This window comes from Sphaeramia orbicularis, chromosome 12 (assembly GCF_902148855.1).
Source record: "Sphaeramia orbicularis chromosome 12, fSphaOr1.1, whole genome shotgun sequence".
NCBI lineage: Eukaryota > Metazoa > Chordata > Actinopteri > Kurtiformes > Apogonidae > Sphaeramia > Sphaeramia orbicularis.
The window spans coordinates 33,858,626-33,884,065 of record NC_043968.1 but is presented as its reverse complement, the minus strand read 5'-3'; the positions used below and the strand labels follow the sequence as shown (position 1 = coordinate 33,884,065).

At 38.5% G+C, this 25,440-nt stretch overlaps 1 protein-coding gene and 2 non-coding genes across 18 annotated transcripts in view; all 3 read left to right on the top strand.

Annotated features, from left to right (window-relative positions):
- LOC115429445 (ELKS/Rab6-interacting/CAST family member 1-like) overlaps nt 1-25,440 on the top strand; it is a 153,496-nt gene that overhangs the window by 111,651 nt on the left and 16,405 nt on the right. For 13 of the 16 annotated variants that reach the window (XM_030148867.1, XM_030148866.1, XM_030148878.1 and 10 more), the window contains 2 exons: nt 10,590-10,697; nt 19,478-19,663. In XM_030148867.1, the coding sequence (XP_030004727.1) occupies nt 10,590-10,697; nt 19,478-19,663 (294 nt within the window). Of the gene's footprint in view, nt 1-10,589; nt 10,698-10,987; nt 11,066-19,477; nt 19,664-25,440 lie in introns of those variants that run through there. The other 3 variants (XR_003936786.1, XR_003936785.1, XR_003936784.1) reach the window with 1 other exon arrangement.
- On the top strand, nt 5,774-5,846 carry trnak-cuu (transfer RNA lysine (anticodon CUU)). Its single transcript has one exon. It is a non-coding gene; the product is annotated as a tRNA-Lys (tRNA).
- Nucleotides 6,565-6,637, top strand: trnak-cuu (transfer RNA lysine (anticodon CUU)). Its single transcript has one exon. It is a non-coding gene; the product is annotated as a tRNA-Lys (tRNA).

The following is a 25,440-nucleotide window of genomic DNA, read 5'->3' as shown; positions in this document are numbered from 1 at the left end:
TTAAAATTCTTTAAAAATTTAAACTTTGACCTACTGTTCCCAAAATGTAATGAGATCTACTCTGGGTCACTGGCAATGTATAAACCAAATTTGGTGTGAATTTAACCAACAGTTTTGCTGCTAGAGTGTTAACAAACAAACAAACTGAACCAAAGACAATACCCTTGCCTCCCCTTGGGGGGAGGGGGGGGGTGTAATAATTGTAGTTTTTACTGTCTCAGAGTGTGTCAGAGGAACTTGGATGCATTTACTGCACCTCATAACCTCTGAAAAAATAGTATGAAACCAATATTATGTGAAATGTATACTATTTCTGGGTAAATACATTACAGTGTGCAAGCTCTGCACACTGCAGCAGCATAAAAATCACACAATGCAATTCAATCATGGTGACAACAGACAATGACTGATGTTGAACACAGCCCAATAACAGGCAGTCAGTAGTAATACATACAGTGGAAGTGCATGCCAGTACATAGTACTAGTCAGATGCAGTCCTGTAACTGGATGCGTGTCTCCAACATTAAAAATAGGACCAATGGCCCTGTAGCTTACCGGCCAAATTAAAAGCTTTGGGAAATGTATCCAGATGCCATTTATTATCACCCAATTATGTGTATTTATTATATTACAGAAATAGCCCATGTTTTGGTCATATTCCAATCAGATTTGTAAAAAATTCAAATTCCAACTTGATATCATTGATGATTAGTGATTTATTGTATCAATCCACTCCCTGTCTGTTATAATGAGAAAATTTTTCAAAGTGGTACCAAATCCAGAATCAGATCCAGATCAAAATAATTTCAATACCTTGTGTTGACATCATCATACAGAAGCTGTATACCAAGTGTGAAGTCAATCAGAACTGTAGTTTCGGAGAAGAAGACGATGGAAATTTTTTCCCTATAAGAGCCCATGTTAAATTTTGCGTAAGTTCCCGGATCCAGAAGAAGATCCTGATCAGCATGTGACCATTATGTTTTGGTCATCTCCACATCAGGGCTGGACTGTAGGAATTTCAACTTGATATCATTTATATTTACTGAGTTATTGCATCGATCCACTTCCTATCTCTTATAATGGGGAAATTTTTCAAAGTCGTACCAAATCCAGAATCAGATCCGGATCCAAATAATTTCAGTAACTTTTGTTGACATCATCATAAAGAAGCTGTATACCAAATTTGAAGTCAATCGGAATTGTAGTGTCAGAGAAGAAGACGATTGAAATTTTTGTAACGGACGACAGACGACGACGACGGACGCCGCATGACAACAATAGCTTACAACCTGTCAGCCGGCAAGCTAAAAAGTGGCTGTGCATATTTATATATGGTATAGCAGCTGTAACTTCATTATCAGTCATTAATGTTGCATGTTCTACTACTGCTACACTATAGAATTGTAGGATATGGATATGTAATAAAGCAATCTGATCATCATCAGTGTATTTTTACATTTAGAAACCCAAATCTTTGAGGTACCATGCATACACATCTTGTTTTTTTATGTTTGTCTTCACCAGTACTAGAAATGAAACTGTTGTAAGTGACTTACTGTCACTATCCTCATTTATATTTGAAGACTGTGCAAATTATATCCAGAAATAAAAATGGGTAAAAACTTAGCCTTAACTGCAGAATGGTTTAAACTGGCAACTTTTGTAAAATGCTGCAGGCCAGTGCATTGTGGGTTCTTACAAGTTTTCATCTCATCTCGATGTGACCCTTTTGTCTGAACAGAACTTTACATTTAGCAGTGAGTATGTGCAACAGCAGGCGGTTTTCTTACATTACCCTGGTGCGTAGGAATAGAGAGTTCAAAGGTCAGAGCAGCAGTGGAGAAAGAACTGTGCTATAGAGCTGGCGTGTCTCCTTCTCATCCACTGCACACATGGCATCAACAGCCACAAAACACCTGAGACACATAATAAATCCAAACACAACTGTTTCAGAGACCTTCCATTTTACTTGACTCAACCTGTGAAACCAAACTACCAGTCACAAAAAATAACAAATTTTCACCATCAACCTTGATAAGAGCTAATAACTCCATCATCACACTTATTGAATATTGCCAAAAATCCACTTAATGGATTGTACCAGCTCAAAGGATTCATAAGACAAATGCTTCACAGAGGAAAAGGGGGGAAAATCATGCATGTGCGAGTGCCAGTGAGCATCTGAATTGTGTTTAAAAGAGAAACCGAGGGTGTAAGAGAGTAACTGTGTCAAAAGAAGTCATTATAACATGCATCACTCTCCTCTCTCATTCTCCTTCATCCCGCTGTCACTCTCTTTGTCCTATTTGAAGTCTTTTATGACACCTCAGGGTCTCCAAAGTGGTTACTAACAACACAGACTCTACTGTCTGCAGCTACGTATGTTAGTGTTACTGTGTGTGTTCGTAGGTGTATGTTCGTGTTCAGGTTTCTGAAGGCTTTTGCTCCCCTCTTGGTTTCTTTCTTCCTCTCTGTAGTGTCATAATTTTCAGTCCCTCAGTGATGGATCTCAGCTGAGATTTCCTTAAAGCTCCTGTGTGAATGTGTGTTTGTGCATGTGTGTTTTAACCATAGAGTTTGCAGTGGCTTGTTGTGTTTTTTTGGTTTCCTTCTTCAAAGTGACATACACACATAAGGTACCAGTCAAATGTTTGGACACACCTTATCATTCAATGATGTATCTTTGTTTTTATTATGGCATTTTCAGAATACATCATTGTATAGGCTTATCATACATGTACTGTAAGGAGTGAGTCAGCAGTGAGGGCCTTGCCATACCCTGTATGCTTGCAAGGTGTATATGGTAAGCCTACACAATGACATATTCTGAAAATGCCATGAAACTGATGTCTAAGTTTTGTTTTTTACAATCACACACCCTGTATTATCAGATGACAATTGACTTACAGTGATTCCTTCCATTTCTTTTGACCCGATAGTGGACACGGTTTCATTGCTTGTTGTCTCTATGTTTGTTGCTGCTGCGGCTGCATGGAATTCCCATTCCCACAATGCACTTCGCAACAAAATTTCTGAAAAGCCCTGAATGATGTACCGGTTTGGTATGTAAACAAAAAGACTGCTTGTGAAGGAAGTTGTTAAGGGAAGTGTTGAGGGAAGTGATTTAGGTGCGTAAGCACAGAAAGATTAATGGATTAGTGATAATTAGACTATCACTCAGGTTTTACAAATTTGAAAATAAAATAGTGATGAAAGTCACATGCTGCTTTAAGATAGACTAGAAGATGACCAAGGGGGCTGTTTGGTTATTTACATACAGTATATCAACCTTTATTTATTTGCCAGACTTAGTATAGAGTCACACTTACCATTGTCTCAGTATTAATTAAACTTTTGAGTGCAGTAACCCCGTATCAGTAGAGGATGCTTACTGTGCACTAATGTCATGGAAGAGATGAACACTTTCAGCAAAAATAGACTGATAAATGGAAGCAAGACAAAGAACAGGAAGTGGAATTTATGTATGTGCAGCATTTACACTAAAAAAACACACCTGTGTTTGTGTGTGTGACACATAAATGTAAGTGTACATCCCTTAAAGCGTTTCCTGTCTCTTGACCTTTGACCCCAAACTGCTGCGATGGCAGGAGGCTGTAGATCAAGATGACCTCAGCTCTCGTCACTCTCTCCTTTCCACTGCCTCTCTCCCAGACTCGTTTGGCATTACTCTTCTTTTTTCACTTTTTCTTTTTCAACGAGATGAATAGAATAAATGTTGAAAATAAAAATTGAGAGACGTGAAGGAAAAAAAAACAGTAACAGCAAAAAACATCATCATAATCAATTAACAGAAGGTTGTGCTGCCACCTCATCACACTAATGTCATGTATGTTAGCATGTATAGGACCATTATTCTACACATAAGTAATACCTTCCTATGTTATGGGATTTTCTGTAGGAGATTGGCTTGGATTAGTTGCAAGAATGATGACTGACTCAAGCTAAAACATTTTGTTATGCTCACATATGATTTTTATGTCAGGATGATGTACCGAGAGTTCTTTTTCATTGATTTTTCTTTCTCTTAAACACACTTACATGTTCATTGTTTTGTCTTCTTTTCCATTGTGACCTCTTCTCTTACTGACAGAAGTGATAAAGTGGGTCTAATCAACTTTATTACTCCACAGAGACTTGTCGCAGTGAAATAATTCCCCTCATTGTTCAACTCTTTTCATTGTCATTTGCAATTTTCCACTTATCAACAACTTTTCTTTCTTGACAGTGAAAGGGGGTAAAGTAGGTCTAATCTAATTTTTTTTTTTTTTTTTTATCTTGATAAAATAGTTTTTTGTCAAATCATGGCTCAGCAACTCCTTTTTTTTGATAATTGTGCAGATATAAACAAGGGTCTCCTTTCACCGCTGCAGAGAAAAGATGAAACAATAATCTAATCTATTATTCCCCAGAGCCTTATCACGATGAAATAATTTTCTTCCGACTATGACTCAGCAGTTTCCCTCGTCTTTTCAGTCCGTGTTCATTTGTTTTTCATTCTGTCCATTGTCAGTGGGTTATAGCAGAGCCGCAGGACGGGTGGATGGAGGGAGGGGTGGAGGGGAGGGGAGAAGATGGAGGAGGAGGAAGAAGAAAAGAAGAAGGGGGCTACGAGGGAGTCGGAGTAAAATAATGGTGTGATGATTAGATTAAGTGAGAAAGAGAGAGTTGGCGCCGAAACAAGTGAGCTGAGGTCAGCATTCCTGATAATTAGAGAAAAGGGGAAAATGTAAAGGAAGACCGGAGAAGAAAATTAACTTAGGATAGAAAGAAACAAGAATCAGGAGAAAAAAGAGGAGGTGTTAATTTCTTCCTTGCTTCAGAACCCTTCATGTTCCTCTCTTGTGTTTCCCTGTTTCACCCTTCCTCAGTTTTACTTATCCTGCTCTATACTGCTACATTTATGCACATTTTGCTTGTCACCTTTTGTTTCCCTAATTTCTCCCCATGTTTTATCCCTGATTTCCCTCTTTAATTTGAGGAGAGGATTGTGCTTTTAGTATTAAATATGGGTTAGTGGCAGATGAAAAAAACCAAAAGGAGAAAGGATTAGATTTAGATTTAAGGGATTTGTCATTGGACACCTGGAGGAACATTTTTAGATATTAATGCTGTTGTTTCCAACATTTGATGTAGTTTGGATAAAGAGCAGGTGCAAAGGAGAAACATGGGCACAATAAGCAGATGGAAAGACAAATGCAATGACAAAATGGGACAGGGAGCATGGAAAAGAAGAAAGGAAATGATATGGAAATGAGGCCATGTTGTAGAGAGAAGGAAGGAAAAGAGTGGGAGAGGGAATTAGTCACGGATACAAGGGCATGTTAAGGAGCTCAAAAGTCAAAAGGGAGAGTGAGTGAGAAAAATAAAGTATATGAAGAGAAGAAAAAGAAAGTCCAAATCAGCTTAGATCATTAAAGAAAAGGGGGAGTATGCGAGACAAAGGAAGCAGGGTGTTAGGTGCTTTTTGTTAAAGCACAGGGACATTTCACTGTTGAAAGTCCTGTCTATTAGAGCGCTGAGAGACCGAGATGGGAAGACGGAGGCAAGGAGAAACTAGAGGGATTATTTAGATTTGGAAAGCTTTAAGAAGGAAGAAGGAAGGGGGACAAAGGCAGGAGTGTATTTTCCAAAGTATAGGGAGATAGGGACTGAACAAAGCTTAGAGAGATCACAAATGAGGCAACCTTTTGACACAGGTTGCGTTCTTTATCTTTTCTTTCACAAATATATCTTTAGAAGATTGTGTGAAGCCCGGCTAGCTCAGTCGGTAGAGCATGAGACTCTTAATCTCAGGGTCGTGGGTTCGAGCCCCACGTTGGGCGGTGGAGTTTTGTGCTCAGTATGAGTCCTAATGTCTGTGGAAAACACCAAGTTTGTCTGGGGAAAGAAATGTACTTAACATGAGCATAACAGACCCCTTTTCTTCAACTGTCTCTCTTTGACTTTTTCCCTCGCACCATAGATGTGTTTTGTGGAATGAAGGTGAAAAATTGAATTACAGGCCTTTAACAAAATGAATCATCTCCTCATCTGTTATTGTAACCAAGTGTCAGTTAGCATGACATGTGCAACAGCTTCATCATCTGTTTGGTATTTTGATGTCAACGAACAACATCCAAGCTGCAACTACACACCGATAATGCCAACTTTTGACAAAGACATGTCCCTTAATGTCCAGTTTTCTCTTATATGTATTTAGTCATTTTAACACCATTACACACCTCCTCATGCATACCACCAAAGCAACTTCTCTCGTGACAATATTTTGCAAATGCACTGTTGCAGCATTATGCACTCAGCACCACTCAAGACATAACCAAGAAAATGTTTACCATTAATTCAGAACAACAGTGGAAGGTGTCTGACCTATCTAGTGCACTGGCACAGAGCGAATAAAGTGTGGACACAGGTGTGGATAGGCTATACTAGTTAGTTTACTGTCATTTCAAACTGGTCATTTAAAACTGGTCAGGCTTCACAATACTCTAAAAGATGAAGCTGCATGTAGGTGGATGTGTGGTCAACTTTCATGGAGCTGTAGCCCGGCTAGCTCAGTCGGTAGAGCATGAGACTCTTAATCTCAGGGTCGTGGGTTCGAGCCCCACGTTGGGCGATACAGTGTTTTGGACTGTAGTTATGCAATCACTCCCTCGGACTGCTGCCTGCACAGCAGTTGTCCCACAGCGTCATGTTAATTCTGGACACATGTGCTTGTCTGTCAGGAGCTCTCTTACTCAGACTCATCAAACAGCTTGTTACTTTAGATCAGGGATCACCAGCCCTGGTCTTCCAGAGCTACCATTCTGAATGTGTTAGATGTTTCCCTCTTCCAGTGCACCTGACGGTCGTTATCAGGCTTCTGCAGAGCTTGATGATTATTATTTGAATCAGGCGTGTTGGAAGAGGGATACATCTAAAACATGCAGGATAGTAGCTCTCGAGGACCAGGGTTGGTGACCCCTGCTTTAGAAGCTTAATGCCATTTTGTCTTGTTGTATAAGTCACCAATGCATCTTTCATTTTCTGAACCCACCTTGTAGGGTCCTTAAATGGCCCGGCTAGCTGAGTCGGTAGAGCATGAGACTCTTAAGCTCAGGGTTATGGGTTCAAGCCCCACGTTGGGTGCAGTACTTTTGTTAATAATCCCTGTTTATTATGGTCAAAGCCTAAATATACAGATTAATGAATCCTCCATTTTAATACTAACACACATCTAGACAATTTTGTCTTTTTTGAATAACCACACAGATTTCCTGTGTCCTCAACAGAATATTATTTTATCAGCCTCTGCAATGGCTTTAAATCACCATGAGCCGTTAGAATATTAAGTGGTGATAGATTTTTATCAGAAAAAAGAAGATAGCTGACTGCAGCCTGGTCGGCTAGGTACCTCCAGGATCCCAAAGACATGTTTGGGTTCTGGGTTCTGTAACTATCATACCTTTAGGGTACAGTGTGTTGAGTTAGAATCTTTCTCAGCTTCTCCCAGTTACCATGGGGTACCCCAGAGCTCAATCCCAGGTCCTACACTATTTTGTCTATATGTATATGTGTATATGAATAATACTGCTTGCTCTGCTGGAGACTTGTGTATCCACCATTATGCAGATCACACAATTCTCTGTTCCTTTGTTCCCTCCCCAGTTGCTCTTGCATTACTTCAGGATAGTTTCTATAGGGTACAATAGGACTTCTCTCTAAACCTCCAGGTAAAAACTGCTGAAAATGAATACAGATATTTTGGTATCTGCTCTAGAGAAGTGCACTGCCAGTCTCACATCATACCAGCAGGTTACAGACAAAGATCAAATGTAATATCGGTTTCTTATACAGAATGTTCCACCTTCACATCCCCTGCCGAACTGACTATGGTTCAGATGATCATCCTCCCTATGGTTAACCATGATAAATGTCTGAACCTCCTGGACTGACCACGGTGTTGTTTTGCGGGCTGTCATCATGGATGTATTAGCCTGCCGGTATATTAACTGTCAACTTCCAAATCTGGTTTGTTAAAAATGGCAGGCTGTGCATTGATGATGCAGTGACAACTCTCTGACCAATCAGTGGTCTGGAGTGTTTACACGTCACATTTTGGTATCTCTTCACCTCTTTCGGAACCTCAGCTGAGCAGATACTAAAAAATAGTACAGAGTACCAGATTCCAGGTACTTTTACGTAATGGAAATGCAAAAAGGTTAAGTTGAGTCGAGCCAGTACCACGTAGTGGAAATGCATTTTATGCATGCACATGTACTTTGTTTTGTTTTATTCAATTTTGGTGGTATTTCAAGTATTACAGAAAGTTTTTATTTGAGAACATGGGGTCTCATATTGTAAAATGCTGCTTCAATGCTATTGTAATTCTCTTTTGTTTTAGTTTTACGTTGTTTATTGTAATTTTTGCTTAATCTTTGTGTTGAAAACTGTTGGGGTTATTACTTTCAGTTTTTATAATATCCTCGATGTCAGCACGTTTATAGCTCCAATACAGATTCCTGTGAAATACACTGTTTACTTTTTATGTTTGTTTTAAATATCTGTATGTTTATTTTAAGACTATTGTACGAAAATTAGGAAATGAGTAATATATGTGTGTGCACAGCAGGGGAGGCTATCTTCAGTTTGATTTACTGTATGCCCATAGACACAGCATACACACACCAAGACATATATGATCCCATGTTCACATACACACTAAGTGAAACACACTTTTTGCAGGGCTATCTCTTGCTCACTCACATACAGATTGTAATTTTTCATATATCTTTCAAACAAACATATATTAATGTTGGCATTTGGGGCATACTCACACAGAAAAACACACGGACACACAGAACCTCACTTTGGCCTGCTTAAGCCCCTGTTCCTTGCAGGGCTCAGTGAGAGGCTAAGGGGATTTAGATTGTACAAGACTGACAGATTTAGACTGACTCCCTTCCACCACCCCCCTCGGTCTTGGCCTACTGTAAAGTTTCAAAGTATAACATGTGAGGCAGAGGGGAGGTGATGCAGAAAAGTAAAGGAGAGAAGACAGAAAGCTTTAAACTACACACTATGTGTTGATGTGATGTGCGATTGCTCATGATTATGTGCCGGTGCTTTGTGTGTACCGTTCATGAAGTAATTTAGACGACTGGTGTGTACGTGTGTGTGTGTGTGTGTGTGTGTGATAGTGTTTTTCTAAGCTTTTATGGATCTCTCCCTAAGTGGCAAGTTAACAAGCCTGTTATTTTCCTGCACGAGTTAACAAGCTACACAACAGGTGGTGTGGCGTGAAGACGGAGTGTTTGAGAGATAAGTGTGTGCCTGAATGTGGGAATGTGTGTGTTACCCATATCATTCTCAGTGCCATATACAGTATGGTACAGTCTACCAACCAAATATTCAGAGCAACATCATACCCTGACAGTTGTAAAGTCCTCTTTTTCTGTATTTTGTTGTCTTTATCTATTATTCATTCACTGTCAAATGCAAGTGCAGCATGCGTAGAGAATATTTTGGCACAGACAAAGCTCGTGGCAAATGTCCAAAACTCTCCTCTCTTCCTCCTTGCTGCAAATTTACTCCCGAAGTAATTCAAGATCAGGGCTTTCCTCTTTGCACGTACCCACACTCTTTGCTTTAACATAACTTTTTGCTTTGTACATTCAATGGAGGTGGATGACAGTATATAAGAGCAAACTTTTTCTTTTTCCAAAATAAACAGTGGGGATTTGTATTAAACAAATTTTGTGTTACAGACAAACTGAATACAGGATAATTACACTGGTACAAGTGCATTTTGTGATTGGACTATAAGTCTGGTTGATTTTTAGGTTAGGGTAACATACACATACATTCATCAAAGCTTTTCCATCTCTTACTCAATAAATAAATTAAGTGTATTATAAAGTCTAAAATATACTTATTAAATATAAGTACTGTTAAGTGTAGTACTGGGGTAAAATTGTCATGTCCACTTCCAGTTTATCTGTTTCATCCCCTCTTCTCAACCTGTTTCACTCACTGTACTATTTAAATTATGTCAGTTTACATTTACATTTTACATTTACATTTATGCATTTGACAGATGTTTTTTTTTCCAAAGTGACTTACAGGGGACGATTAACAATTAAGCTTTCTCTCTATATACTTCTTTTGTATAGCACCTTAAAACAACCACAGTGGACCAAAGTGCTTTACAGAAGAATAAATAAAAACCAAAATAAAAATAAACTACAAGAATAGATTAAAACATAAAACAGCTGTACAATTAAGAACAGTATCATAGAGAAGAATAAAAAAGCAAAATGACAATAAAATACAAGAATAGATTACAAAGACTATATAATTAAAAACAGTAAAAATAAAAATACAAATGAAACAATAGAATAAACATAATAATACATTCAAAATGGAATCTTTGAACTGGTTTACTGTATTTTGTCTGTTGTGACCAGAAATATTTGAATTCCACATTACATTTTATTGTTTTATAACCCTTTAGTTGAGTTGCTTGTAAAGTCTTTCTCTGTGTGCACATAAGATATAAGATACTCAATATCACGATTCTCTCTCTGCAGACCCAGAACCGGATGAAGTTGATGGCCGATAACTATGAGGATGACCACCTAAAGGTCTCCTCTCCAAACTCAGAGCAGCCCAACAACCACAAGCCCTCCCCTGATCAGGTAAGACCAAGACAAAGAGCCTGCACCAGGGGTAACTCTTCAAATCCATTTACTCACATGTCTCTTACATATGTGGATCAGAGCATGCTCTTAGTCCACTAAATTGAATCTGCCTTTCCTTCTAGTTATGTTTCTATCTTTGGGTAATGCATTATTTATTTTTGCTTCAACTGTTACCAGCTAATATTATTATTTTTAACATTAACATTGCAATACTGTCCAGCTTTACTTACTAATAACTCTCTACTTTCTCTGAACTCACGCTGCGGTTGGACTGAACTAACCAATAGGACGATGAGGAGGGCATTTGGGCCTAGCCAATCACATGCCTTCTTTTTTTCCCTCGATCCACAGTTTTGTACAGAAGGGTGAGCGTCGTCTTTATCTGGATCCCATCACTTGTGGATGTGCTCAGCATGCTCTTCCTCTTTTGTCTTTCTTACGTGTTTTCCATCTATGAGGTTGTGGTCTGCCTCTGGTCTTGTGATTCTCTCATTTCATTTTGCACTTTCTCACAATCATTCTTCAATGTCTCATTTTCTTGTTATTTTATCCGTCTACTTGCAGTATTTTGGGTCTTCTCTTGTCAAAAAGTATTGCTCATTCTTGTGTGAGTGACCACAGTGAATTTTCCCACATTTGTTCATAAAAAAATTAATATCCTTTGTTACCTGAACAGAATTTCCTCTTCTAAGTCTCCTCTTCCAACATTTCATCTCTTTCTTTGATTTGATTTGATTTTCATCTTAAGTTGATAAATTCTGAGTATCCATCCATTATTGCAGTGCGACTTTCCTTATTGCTATGATGATCCGCCGGTCATGTGCTTTTTTCTCTACTTTGTCTTGATGTCTTTCATTCTAAATATTTTAACATCGTCTTGTCATCTTAATCTTTGTTACCAATCAATGTGTCTGTTTGTGCATCCTTTATGTGTAAGTCATAATCTAAAATGTAACCTATTTACCATCATGATCTTATCTTTCTTTTGAGCTTAGTTGTGTGTTGTGTTTTTTTAAGTGTTTTTAAGCATGAATAGATAGTAAGATAGTAGTACTTGTTAATGCACAAAGCCCCTAAATCACATATACAAGTGACACAGGAATAATCGCACACCTCTACACATTAATCTTCAAGCCTTTCTCCCTTTTTTTCCCCTCACTTTCTCACTTTTTCCTGTGTATAAATTCACAGCTCCATTCTCCTGATGACCTTAGTGAAGAGATTATACAGTCACTAGTTTCTATAAAACTTATGAAAGACATGAATTGAAAATAACATTTTGAGAGGACGTGAAGCTGCTCAGTATGGTTTAATGTGCATTACTCAGATTTAGAGGGTGTGTTGGTTTGATCTACTGACAGGACAGTGAAGGAAGCACCACATATGAGCAGCACATGCTGCTTTTAGTGCAGCTCACTTCCTCCAGTGGGATTTCCCATTGAGTTGCCAAAAGCCCACAGGATCACTAACAGATCTAAGTTTGACCCTGGTTATTAATTAGCGGTAGCACATCCCTGCTGAGGCGGGAAGACCAGCCAGCACACACAACTGATACCCTATCACTTTTTCTCTCCATCTTCATGGGCAACTACACAGGCACACACACAGTCTCTTCTCAGTGTGTAAGGTGGCTAACTCGTCATAGCACATTAGATTGAAACAGTAACCGACTGTATTTCCTTGTGCAATGGGATTTTGTACTGCAGAGAAACACAAGAGAGCAATCTGCTCGCACACGCAGCATTTTCAGAAAGATTTTTATGGTGTTTTGCATTTTTAAAGGTCTTCAGTGGTATTAGTTCCATGAGTGAAGAAAGACTGCAAAGTAACAGTTGTTTCATTCTATAGAGTTTAGAAAGTTTTCACTATTTTAAAGGTCAGCTGTGGAGCTTTTACTGAACCTATAGAAATTGTATAGGAACATTCATTCTTACATTCTTACACTATTTACTGTTTCATCCTTGAGAAGATATTATTCAACACTCTTGACAGAGTATAAAAAGAACTGACAGAGCTTTTTATCTTAAATGCAACATAGAGTTTTTATGTACACATGAAGAATGCAATTAATCGTGATACTTAAGAAAAGGCCTTCAAATGTCTCACCATTTAATAAAACAGTTTCATTACTAATACATAGAAATAAAATGTAATTTCTTGCTTTAATTTGCAAGTGCCCAGCTCGCTGTGTTCTGATCGATCAGCTATCAGATGGAAATGGAGTGTCTTGCTCTTCACTGATGACATCAGCCTGCGTAGGATGGAGTTTAGTGAGAGATTATACTGCATACTGATTAAAGGTTCTTAAATGAAGTCACTTCACATTACAAAATACTGTTCAAATATGTGTGCATGAGTGTGTCTCAGAGGGATCTGTGAGGAAAGAAAAATCCTGATTTCATCATGTCACTGGTGCAGGCAGTCACCGAGGCGAGCTGAATGTTTCTCTCTGGAGTTGTTTCATAGTACAGTAAGACTCTGGTAGGCAGTCATGAGAGGATAATAAAGAGGCACAAACACACAAACTCTGACACACACAGTGCTGTATAAAATTATATCTCCAGTGGGATTAATTCATAGTACAGTAAGACACTGGAAACACTGTGGACTCAGTAAACACACACTGCATACGCTCACTATTTCAGGCCGTGTAATGTAATAAAAGCATGTAGGAGCATACACACTGTACACTTTATAAAGTCAGTAAATCCAAAGACTTTAACTGCTGCAAAGAGTTTCACAGGTCAGTTTTCAGGTCAGTTTTTGTTTATATATTAATATTGTTGGAGTTAAGTTTGATTCTGCTGCTCACTAAATGGTTTCTGAAACACCTCTCAGAAAGCCAGGCTAAATGTCTTCCTTATAGTGCAGTCATTCCTTCCATTCTTTCTGTCTGTTTCTCATTTGTCTTGTATTTGATCCCTGAGCTGCACCGCAGGTCTGGAAAGTGTGGACAGTGATTTTTTAAAACGTTTTGACAGAATAGTCTGGATTACTACATGTGAGAAAACAGCTGTGGCACATGTGTTGAGTGTGTTTTTAGAACAGCAGATCCAGATATTGAGATATGTGTTCGCTTACTGTCGTATTACACAACAATCTTGGAGATATGACGCTCTTTTTGAGAGGCATGTCAGGTTGCTACTGTCAGCGTACATCATAACATACAGGAACGGAGATGTTTTGAGCTGCAGGAGTTTCAAAATGCAGAACATGTTGGATCCCTGCAGCCCTGAGCTCCATAAGTTTCTCTTTGCTTCTCTTTCCTTCTCCATTTACCTCCCTGTTGCTTCTTAGGGGAAATGTTCAATACTGTATTTATTAAAGAACTCTAACCTATTGGCAGGTCCTCCCTGGAAAATACTGTAACTACAGCTATTTACAACTCTGATAACAACCCAGCTGAATGTGCATGTGTTTTTCTGTGTTTTCTGTACACTGCATGTTCTGTATTAACTGTGTGAGTTTAGGCATTTCACGCACACAGTGTGTAATAGTGTATATTTTCAGTAGCTGTTGTATGTTTGCGTGAAAAGGGGCAGTTGTGAGTCAGGAAGGTGGTTTGGTTATAAACACACACCAATGGAAATGATCTGGAAAAGCACTAAAAATGGCTTCTGTTTCAGGTTTAGGTTTTGTGTGTACAAGCTGTGTTCACAGTAAACAAGGTAAAGGCTCAGAAAAGAGACAGTTACTTTGATTTACTGTCAGCTTTCATTTTTGCTGCATTGCTAGAAACAAGCATGTACAGTAAAGACATAGTTACTTTAAAAAAACAACACTGACACCTACTTCTTCTAGTGGTATCTTCATTTCTTTTTTTTTCAAGTTATTGTTGTTATTTTGCTCTTAATCATTACTCTTGCATAATGAACACTGGATGGATTAATGTGTTAATCCCCCAGTGCATATGTAGCTTGTTTTGCACTGTTTTGACAGCTGAGGTGAATTGAAGTCAAACTTTGTAACTTGAAACAAATGACACAATTGTACAATGACACGTTCAATTCAGACACGACAGAACGCACCCCTGTTAAATTTAAGGGTTTTGCAGCTACATCCTTGATCTGATATAACCACACATTAATGTATGGTAGCTGACTTTGTATATAATATATAAGGTTGTATTACTGACATCTCTTTGTTGTTCTCTACTTGTGCTGCCGTTACACATTTCAGATGTGAGGTTAATCTGTAATATATCTGATTGTAAAGGGCATGGCTCCTACGGGTCTCTAAAGCTACTAAGTCTATATTTTTTTTTACCAGTCTGTCTCATTTATTTTATTTGGTCTCTCTATTAAATATTCCTGTGGTCTGCTGTTAAATTATTGCTCCATTAATAAGATTTTAAGATGACTAGAAGGTTTTGATATGTGTCGGGTTTTGGTTGACGGGCAGATGCAGATTTTTAGAGCTTCTGTTTATTGAAGTAAAGATATTTTTTCTAGACAGCTTGACCGTATGTATGGCTAATAAATTGCTCTATCAAGAGCATAATCCTATATTATAAAAGGGAAGTGGACTCTGTCTGTGTGTCTCGGGGATCACACAAAATCTAGAAAGAGCTGACTGCTGCAGGTTGGCATGCTTTTGTATTTTTGGTCAAGGAAAAGACTAACGAGAACGGCAAGTTGATAGGACCAATATTTTGGGAGATATTAGTAATTTTGGAATACAATGGACTCCCAATGGCTAATCACGTTGCTATGCCCAGAATCATCAGCAGATAAACAATAGGGCCATGTTGCCATGGTGTCATATTTCATCTGCAGAAACAGACATGCCAGCTGAGAAGTTATTCAACTGAAAATGCCAGTGGAATTTACCAAGAAAGTAAAGGAATGAACTGTATCAGAGAATTTAGAACCTGTGCTTCCCCACGAGTCAACACGCTAGTATGATTTAATTATGCAAAGTTTGGTGTTCTATCATGTTAGCAAACTAGGTTTAGCATCATCCCTTGGGCTCTTGCAGTTTCACACCTGGTTCAACTTGTCAAAATGCAAATTCCTGGCTCCAAAACTGCAGTTGAAAAAAACCTCAGATGACACCATTATTTAGTCATTTCAACATAGAAGAGGGTCAGATCATTTGCTCCCACAAAGAGTTCCATCATCACCCCCAACAAAACTTGTTCCACTATTAAAAATAATTTTTTGTCATTAAAAAAAAAAAAAAAAAAAAAAAAAAAATATATATATATATATATATATATATATATATATATATATATATATATATATATATATATTTATTTATTTATTTATTTATTTATTTATTTATTTATTTATTTTTATATATATATATATATAAATTCCAGTATTTTATTATTTTATGCCACTATTTAGAAACTGGCCAAAGTGGAAAAAAAAAATTCATTATGCTCTCATTGTAAGCCATGCTTGGTGAGTTTCACCTGTGTAACATAGTGCAGTTGCAGATGTAACAGCTGCCAAAACATTAGCAACATTTTACACTGAAACTGATATGAGTTGTACTGATTGACAGTCTCCACACTGCTCAGTCAAAGTATGTAGCTAGATGTGTCTGCATTTTGTCCAAATTAAAATAAGTAAAGATAATAGTCAAGTTGCAACCTGAGACAAAATGATGTGGATATTTGCCATTTTTGGATCTAAATAATGAAGTGAGAGGCAGGTTAAAGATCGGAGGTGTAGACAGAGAGAAAGGGAGAATAATGCCACTGAGCTGAATGAAGAGGATGCAACTGTAGACACTTTTGACAGTGTGTGTATTTCTGTGCATGTGTGCGCGCTTGTGTTGAGTGACAATGAGCAAAGAGCACAGACTGTGGACAGACCCTGCTGGGATTAAATATACCTTACCAACACACACTAACAGCCTTCTTAACATGCTTCCTATGCCCTTAAATCCTGCTTTTCCCCAAGGAGTGCATGTCTTATCTGTAAGTGCGTGTGTGTGTGTGTGTGTATGTGTCTTGGGGGGTCCTGTCTTGTACCCCATGAAATGTGTGCATGTCTGCTGTGCTCATCTAACCCACATTTCCCAGCACATACTGACACACCTCCAGACGCACAAGGCCGCTGTTCTCTGTTAACATCCTGAAATCAGTGTCTTACCTCTGTCTTCACTCCAGAGTATGCCGGCTTATTGTCTTCATCTCTCGATTTCTGAATCGACTGACATTTCTTGTGTTCAGTTTTCATTGGTCTCTTGTATGTGTTACATGCAGGGTGGCACCATTTTCAAGTATATAGTATGAAAAGTAAAGTTTACATTTGCTGATTTAAGGTGTAGGCAGAAAATGCATTTCTTTTAACCCAAAACATATGTCCAAAACCCTTCTGCATCTATTGCCACTTAACCCATAAAGACCCAGAGCTACTTTTGTTGCCATTCCCAAATGAATTTTTGTCTATATTTAACCTTTCTTAAATGATTTATCACCATTTATTATACTACTGTCCGCTATATTTTGCATATCTTTCAGTGTAAATCAGGTAATTTCCTATATTTAATTTACTGATCATGGAGATGTTCATAAAAGTTCAGATTGAAGTTAAGGGTTATTATGTCAAAAACAGAGAAAACTGAAGAAAAAGTGACTTTTTCAGCAAAATCTCTCGTTAACTAAACATAAACCCAGTGTGTCCATTCACTGTCATTGATCCAACCCCATGCGTTTTACTGGTGAATCAATGTTGTAGAAGATGACGGTGTTTCCATAGTAACTATGGAGCCTCTTAACATCCAAATTTATCATATCTGATGACCATGAAAAGATGACAAACTGTATTTGACCCTACTTATTTACATGTATTGATAGGATTAGTGGATCAACAGGTATTAAATAGTTTAGATCAGTAGATGAATTTGGTTGCCAGTAGCTGTTTAGGTCTTTATGGGTTAATCTGACCGATAGTATTGATTGTGGAATACCATGTACAGTTAAACCCTGATATTTTCTGTGACGGTTCAACAGGCCAATCACTTATGTGTATCTGTTATGGATCTGATGTGGTTTGATATGATGAGTTGCCACCTGAGGTATCAGCTGTCTAGTTCCACATTTTGTCTGTGTGGGAAGCCTACCAGTCCTACCTGAGGAGGTACACCTGAAAGTAACATGAAACTTATTCATGTAACAGGTGACCTTGCCCCAGTACAAGCAGAGGTGTTTTTGTTTCCATAACTGGACGTGGTTAGCGTCAGGGCATCGGATACAGCTGTGTTATGATGTAAAGTATGACCCCACGATTGCGTTGCATTTAAAGTGGTAAATAGATAAAGACACACAATGGTGGTCAAAATTATTAAAACACTTAGCATATTTAAGAGGTGTGTTTTTTTTTTATTGGCCATTAAAATACCTACAAAACAAATGAAATATCTATAAAGATATCATTGTGCTCCATAAACCATAAAAGAGAGCCATCCTGAGGAGATTTATGTCAACAAGCCTATTTTACTGCCAATGTTACACAATCATGTTCCTCCACAGAAGAAGCCAAATTCCTTGTGTGATCATTCTCAGGTGTGATGGTGGTTAAATTGACAGTGATGTGATGAGTCTTAGGACTCAACTGTGTGATTCTACAGAATGTACAAGGCCTATCCTGGCCATTAAGTCAGTGTAATGGTTAAAAGTACATACAAGCTATAGGACTCACTTCATCTGTTGTTATTTGTAGTGCTCAGACCAATCATCCGCATGTTTCACGAGCATTACGAAATAAAGTTATGTTTTGGAGGCAAAATAGGTCGATACTTTCAGATCTGTCAGGTATTGTAATAATTTTGGCCACCACTGTGAATATAAAAGGAGCAAACCCTCATTACTGAAGCCACATATAATTTGATATTGTCTACAATAATGTAATGAATTGTGCACAATCTACAACTGTCTTTGATAAAAGACAAAACTGTATTTAAAGCTTTAACTTACAAGAAAGGTGTGCTCCCATATTTCCAACAGGATTTGGTTTAGTGCACCAGCTGGCCCATTGTCATGTGTCATTACTCTTTGTTGTAAGTCTGTCCAGTGGCATGCACAGTCATTTTGATGGCGCTTCTCATTAGAGAATTAGTTCAGCAATGACAGGCTATAAAACCTAAAAGTGCACTGATTCTACTCTGAATGGTTCTTACTTGTGCACTAACATGACCAGACTACCTAAAAAACATTTTTAGGAACATATAAATGTTCATCACTAGCCCATCTCACATTACAAATCGATTAATTTTCCATCTGCATCATTCTCTCTCCTTTTTCTCTGGTTCTCTTGTTTATAATTTGCATGGTGGTATACTGTATGTTTATAGTATGACTGCTCTCTTTATTAACAGTTAAAGTTACTGGGATACATTAAGCAACTGGGCAGGTGTTATGACAATCATAACACACCTTAGATACATTAAAACAGAAGGATATTGAATACTGTGCATATTGTATTACTGTAGTCCACAAGACCACATAAACTACTTTAAAACAAGAACAATACATTATCCATACGTATTTTCCAATCATCAATACAAAAATAAATAAAGAGCGTAATCACACATCTGATTGTCTATTATATTATATATATTATTATTATTATTATTAATCATGATTTTAGATCCAAGTAACTGATACGTATCACAATAACTGATAAGTGTTGTCATGTGTGAATGTACATGATTTCCAGGTGTGTATCATTTAACAAGTTGTTCCAGGTACTGAAGACCTTGTGTAAAATGAAGTGCATCTCTATCATGTCATCTGCTCATACTCAGTCTGTGCTTTCCTTCAGATCCTCTCTCCTCTCCTGGATCTCAATCAGAATCGCAGTAAACTGAAGCTGTACATCAGTCACCTGACCTCACTGTGTCAGGAGCGAGACCCAATCATATTGCAGGACTTCGCCCCGCCCCCCGCCTATCACCGCTCTGACTCCGCCTCCTGGCATACGCAGCTGCATAGCATGACGCAGGAACAGGTGAGGCTGATTGTGTGTGTCCGTCTGAATGTGGAGGGAAAATTCAGGGAGTCGACAACATCTGTCAGTCATCAGTTACATCTGTGTGTGTGTTAATGTGATCTATTTTTGATAAATGTTGAAACAAAGTGCGGACATTTTGCCACTCCTCATTTATCAATTCCTGTAACAACGCTTACTGTGTGTTTTCCTGGTGTGGATGAAAATCTTTTTTTTTTTTTTTTTTTTTTTTCCTGCGTGTGTGTGTTTACGTGATGACATGTGAGAAGTTGTGTGATTTTTTGAGTGCTGTTTGTGTGTGGGGGTGCACACAGCTTGGCCTGGCAAGTTTTTGACAGAGCCTTACTTTACTGAAAAGATTTACTCCGGCGGGTCACCTGACGACAAGAGACTGGCTGCAGAACAAATGCTGTTTCAGACATTTAATTTTACAGGGAGTAAACTCTGCTTCAAGCTTTTGGCAGCGAGACGAGGGTTAGTTCATATGTGGAGTAAAGGAGGGGAGCATATTTATTTTACTGTCGAAAGAGTTGTCATCTGAGGGGAGGCAGGAGAGGAAAGGGAAGGAAAATGAGGATAGTGAATGAAAAGGTGAGGCCTTGTTGAGTGAAATTTGGCTAACCTGCTCACTTGGATGTGGCTGTGTTGTCATGGCAACCTATTTTGTTACTATCCTAGATGTAAACAGTATATTCTTGTCTTTTTGCAGTTTTTCTGGTGTTAAGTTCCGCCATCTTTCTGTCCTTTTCTCTTTTTCTTCACATTGAAAACATATCAGCCAATACATGGTTGCTACATGTGGTATACATTGAAAAACGGTAACTCTAGACACACACACACTCAGAGAGCTATGTGACAGAGTATGTGGTTAGGTAGAGCAGAACTAGTTTCCTACAGTCTTCATGAAAGCCCTATTGTATGTCTCATTCTGGGAAATGTCTCTGTTTAGCGTGAATGCTTCAGATATGTTACTGCATCGTACAGTGTCACTTTAAATAAACACTGAATACACTGAATTAAGTTTTCATTTATTCATAGCACAGTGTATATTAGAGAAATGGTCCTGGTGACTTTCACGGACAGACAATTACTGCACATATTTTTCATCATCAGTCTGTTTTCACAAAAAAATGGCCTTGTGGTTCCTGGGCTGGAGATCTAGATTTTCAGAAGAAAAACACATTCTGAATTAAAACTGATTATGTGGGTTGCTATGAAGGCTTATCTAACAAGATTGAATGCTTTTAGGCAGCCATATAGCCCGCAGTATTGTATTCCACCCTTGTATTAAAATAGAAAATTAAAAAATATTGAAAACATTCGAGCCAAACTGTGCTCATACCACATCCAAGCTGACCATGAGAGCATCTACCACATATCACTTGTGCGTAACTTTAATACTAACAATGAACAGAGGTATCTTTTTTTTGTTAAATTAATTGGTTAAAGCATGGCTTCTGTTATTGTCTAGAGCTGGGCATCATTAAAATATGTTCAATACTAGAACTGATATGTTGGTTTTGACACCAGGTCTAAAACAATACTATTTTCAATCTGACTTTTACATTTTAACAAAAAGAAGATTGTGTAACACATGATAGTCTATGTGTATAGTTTTATTTTACACCTCTTTGATATTCTATATACTACAAAGTAGTTCAATACCTAGATGTTTTTCCACTCATAGTAGTTTTACCACTTGTAAAAAATAAACCAGTTCACCATGACTGGTAATCGGAAATTAAGCTAACATCAGTACATTAAAGCATGTGTGTGTTTGCAAAGTGCACAAGACTGAGACTTAAAATTTGGTATTGAATGATACAACATACTTCAATACTCTAAGCAACTGAGTCAGTTCAGTTTCCAGGCCTTTAACTCTGAAAGACCTAGAACTATTTTTATGGCAACTTCCAAGTACATTTTTCTCAATATTTAACATTATCTACATGATTTATCACCATTTATCATCATTTTTCATTCGCTGTGATTTTTTTCAGTGAAAAATCAGTTTTTTCTTTTGTTGAATTCACTGATCATGTAGATGTTTACTGTGATATTTACTGAGATAAAAGCTCAAAGTGAAAGGTCAAAGGTTTTTGCATTAAAACACAGAAAACTGAAGAAAATGTGATTTTTTTTCAGCAAATTATATAATTAACTGAGCATAAAACAAGCATCTCCAACCACACCCATTTGACAAACTATACAAGTTTTATTGGTGAATCGATGTTGTAGAAGATGATGGTGTTTCTGTGTTCAATACAGAGTCTCTAAACGTCCAAATGGATCAAATCTGATGACCATGAAAAGTTTGAGAAACTGCATCCAAGGTTTATATTCAGAGTTCAACTGGACTAATTGTTGTTTCTGAAAACGTTTCATCTCTCATCCCAGAGACTTGATCGGTTCTTTTTGTTCTGGTGGGGGGAAATAGATTGATAAACGTGTAGGGGGTGGTCTGTGTAGGTTGTGTTTCATATGTTAATGACCCTAGGTGTCAGGGTCACAGAGGGGTGATACTGAGGGGCCGTTTACACGGCGTCGGATTCAGTCGACTCCGGGAAGATTTCATCGCGGATTAGCCTTCTGTTAACATGGAAACGGTGCCTAGAGTGCCTGAATCTGGAAACTTTTGATACCAGGGTCCAGGGTGGAACGTTATCAATACGCTCCGCATTTCAGCTCTGTGTTAACGCAAATCGGAGCGTTCCGGGGTAAAATATGACGTCACCGCATGCGCGCGCAGCCAAGAACCACCAGTTAACCCACTCCAGGCCAGTTGGTGGCGGTAATGCGCCTCCAAGCTGGTTTGCCAGCCTCTATGACACAATAAAGCTGCAGAAAAAGAAGGAACAACCACAACAACAATGGCCGGTTTCAGAACAGCATATGCGCTGCTAACTGTGCTCAGCTCGTCTGTCCAGACAAAGAAGTCCTGCGTCTTTGTACGACCACTCACCATTGTTGTTTGTAAATAGCGTTGTCCACCTCGTCTTCTTCTTCTCCTCATTTAAAGGCTGTCTAAACCGGAAATCGTTTGTGCACAGGCACGTGTTTTACCGCCACTGTTTCACTACAGCTCTACATCGCCAGCTACTGGTCTGGCATGGCCACTACAGCGTATTCAGCCGTCCTCGCGGACTCATGTTAACACAGATCGTTATCATAGCGGCTTCGTCTTAACGCGGAATGATTTTATAACGCAAAGGAGAAATCTTTGCGGAGTGTTGCCGTGTAAACGTACCCAGTGTCAGGGGCATTGAGAAGTGGTGGGTCATTGTCCAAATCCTTCATGGGGGGCTTCATTGGTCTCAGGTGAGTCCAGGTGTGAATTGTTTGTGGAGGCTGTTCAAGATGGAATTGTAAGTTCTTGACCAGTGGCATCTCACTCCACCTCTATTCAGGAAAGGCTCCTCCTGCAGGTTTATAAGTCTGTCTCCCCCACCAGCAAATACAACTAACGAAGTCTGTTGGATAACAAAAACTAGTCCAATTGAACCTATACAGACAACTGATTAATTTCAGTGTATTTAGAGGATTAATGAATCAAAAGTTATTCAACATTTTAGATCAGTGGATGTTTTTGTGTGGAGATGGTTGTTTAGGTAATTGAGGGTTAAAGACCAAGCCTACTCATAGTTTCTAAGGAATTATCAGAAGACAATAAAGATGAGCATTGCTACTTATGGGATACAAACAGCAACCAATGTCAAAACCAAGCCTTTTTGACCACAAGCTGTGTCATGTTGAGACTACCAGTAATATGATAGGTTCTCCTCAAATGCAGTATTGGGTTAAATGTATTAAAGCTTCAATAGGCAGAACTCAGGGGGAGAAAAACCTTTTCCTACAGCTCTCTCCTCTCTGTCCTTAATATAGAATTTATATAATAATAGATGACAGGATGCTGTTTTATTCCACTGTAGGAAAGTGAAGATAAACGTGGCAGTTGGTGGATTCTTGATAGTGATTGGTCTTTACAGCTGGTGTCATACCCCCCATCTCTGAAAAAGGCTTTTGGTAAAATCCTCATCACAGGCTACAGACCCAAGAGGAGGTGCAGAAGTCTTGTTTCCTTTCAGACAATAGAAAAGTTAGAAAAATAATAGGAACGTTATTACGGAATCTTTGCTCAATGACGCCCATGATCCTGCATACTGAAGCTTTAAGAGCGCTTGGTGAATTGCTGATTCAAAATAATGTATCAAGGATTAACTGATGGAGATTCTGCTCTGACAATGAGCATCTTCTTCATTTATTTTAACCTTTTTGTTAATTTTTTCATTCGTTTTTACCGTCTCTGTTCCTTCCATGAGCATTTTTTTCTTCCATCCATCCATTTCATCCATCACTTTTACATTGTTCTGTCCTTCTCATTGCACATCAGTGTAGGTCAGTGGTTCCCGACCTTTTCTGGCTCACAAATTTCTGGCGACCCCAGACATTCAAAACGGAGGCATTTTTCTCTCAGAGATGTCTTAGCAGGGCCAGGTGGGTGAAGAAATCTTTCCATTCTTTGTTCTCTGAACCGTAATAACATATGCGGTCACATGATCGGGTCAATCAAGATATGCCCTCTCAGATGTTATATCCTGTATTTTATTTGAACATGATTTTTATTAGGAAAATGTGTGGTGTTTTAATTCTAATAATATATATATATATATATATATATATATATATATATTGAATCATTAAAGAATATTTTTCTTAGTAATTTATTTACATTTTTTTAAATCAATTTTTCTAGAAATTTCAGGCCACCCCACGGTTGAAAAACACTGGTGTAGGTGTTCAAATTTGTGAGTTTTTGTTATTTCACTGTATTTTTAGTGAGATGTTTTCCTTCACATTACATGTTAAATCTCCCTGCCTCTCCCTCGCTCTCTCCCTGTCCAAACCCACCCATACCCAGGCAGTGCCACTTGGCGCCTCATGTCTGCTGTAGACCCTAACTCTGCCCACGCACACACACACACACATACACACACACACACACACACACACACACACACACACACGATCTCTTTCTGCCATTCTTTCATTCAAGCCCGTGTTTCTCGTTTTCCTTCATGTGTCACTCTCACCCTGGATAACCCTCTTAATACACACACACACATGCACACACACACACACACACACACACACACACGCACACAGACTCCCTCCAGACCACCATGTTCCAGTGTGCCAGCCTCTTTTCTCTGTCTTGTGGTGAGAGTGTGTGTGTTTTACAAGCCTCTCCCTGGCTCTGTTAAAATGCCTGGCACTCTGTAAAGCCATTAGAATCATACTAAAATAGCATGTTAAACACACATGGACAGATAGACAAACACACACATGGAAACCTGCATATTCCACTGCGATCATGAGTGGCCAAGCTGCCCTGGGGGCTCCTGTAGTGGACACTGAGCCTCTGTTATGTGCTGCCATCAGAACATTTCAATATACATACTGTAACTCTCCTTTGTGCTGTTAAAGTGGACCAGGAGCGGACTAAGAAATTTAGATTGCATGAAAAAGGAAATGGGTGGTGGTTGAGAATGATTTAGTCTTTCACTTTATCAACTGGGCAGTTCCCATCATGGATAGCTGGTCACATTGAAGCAGGCGTCATGAAGGAACATTTCTGCTTCTTGTGTGCATTTTCCAGTCCTGAAAACACATCTCTCGAAAAAAATAGCCATTGAACCAGTTTTTGTGAGAAAATGTTTTTCAGGACATATTTTAAGTTGTTTTTAGCAACAGCTGTAACAAAATAACATATTTCCTTA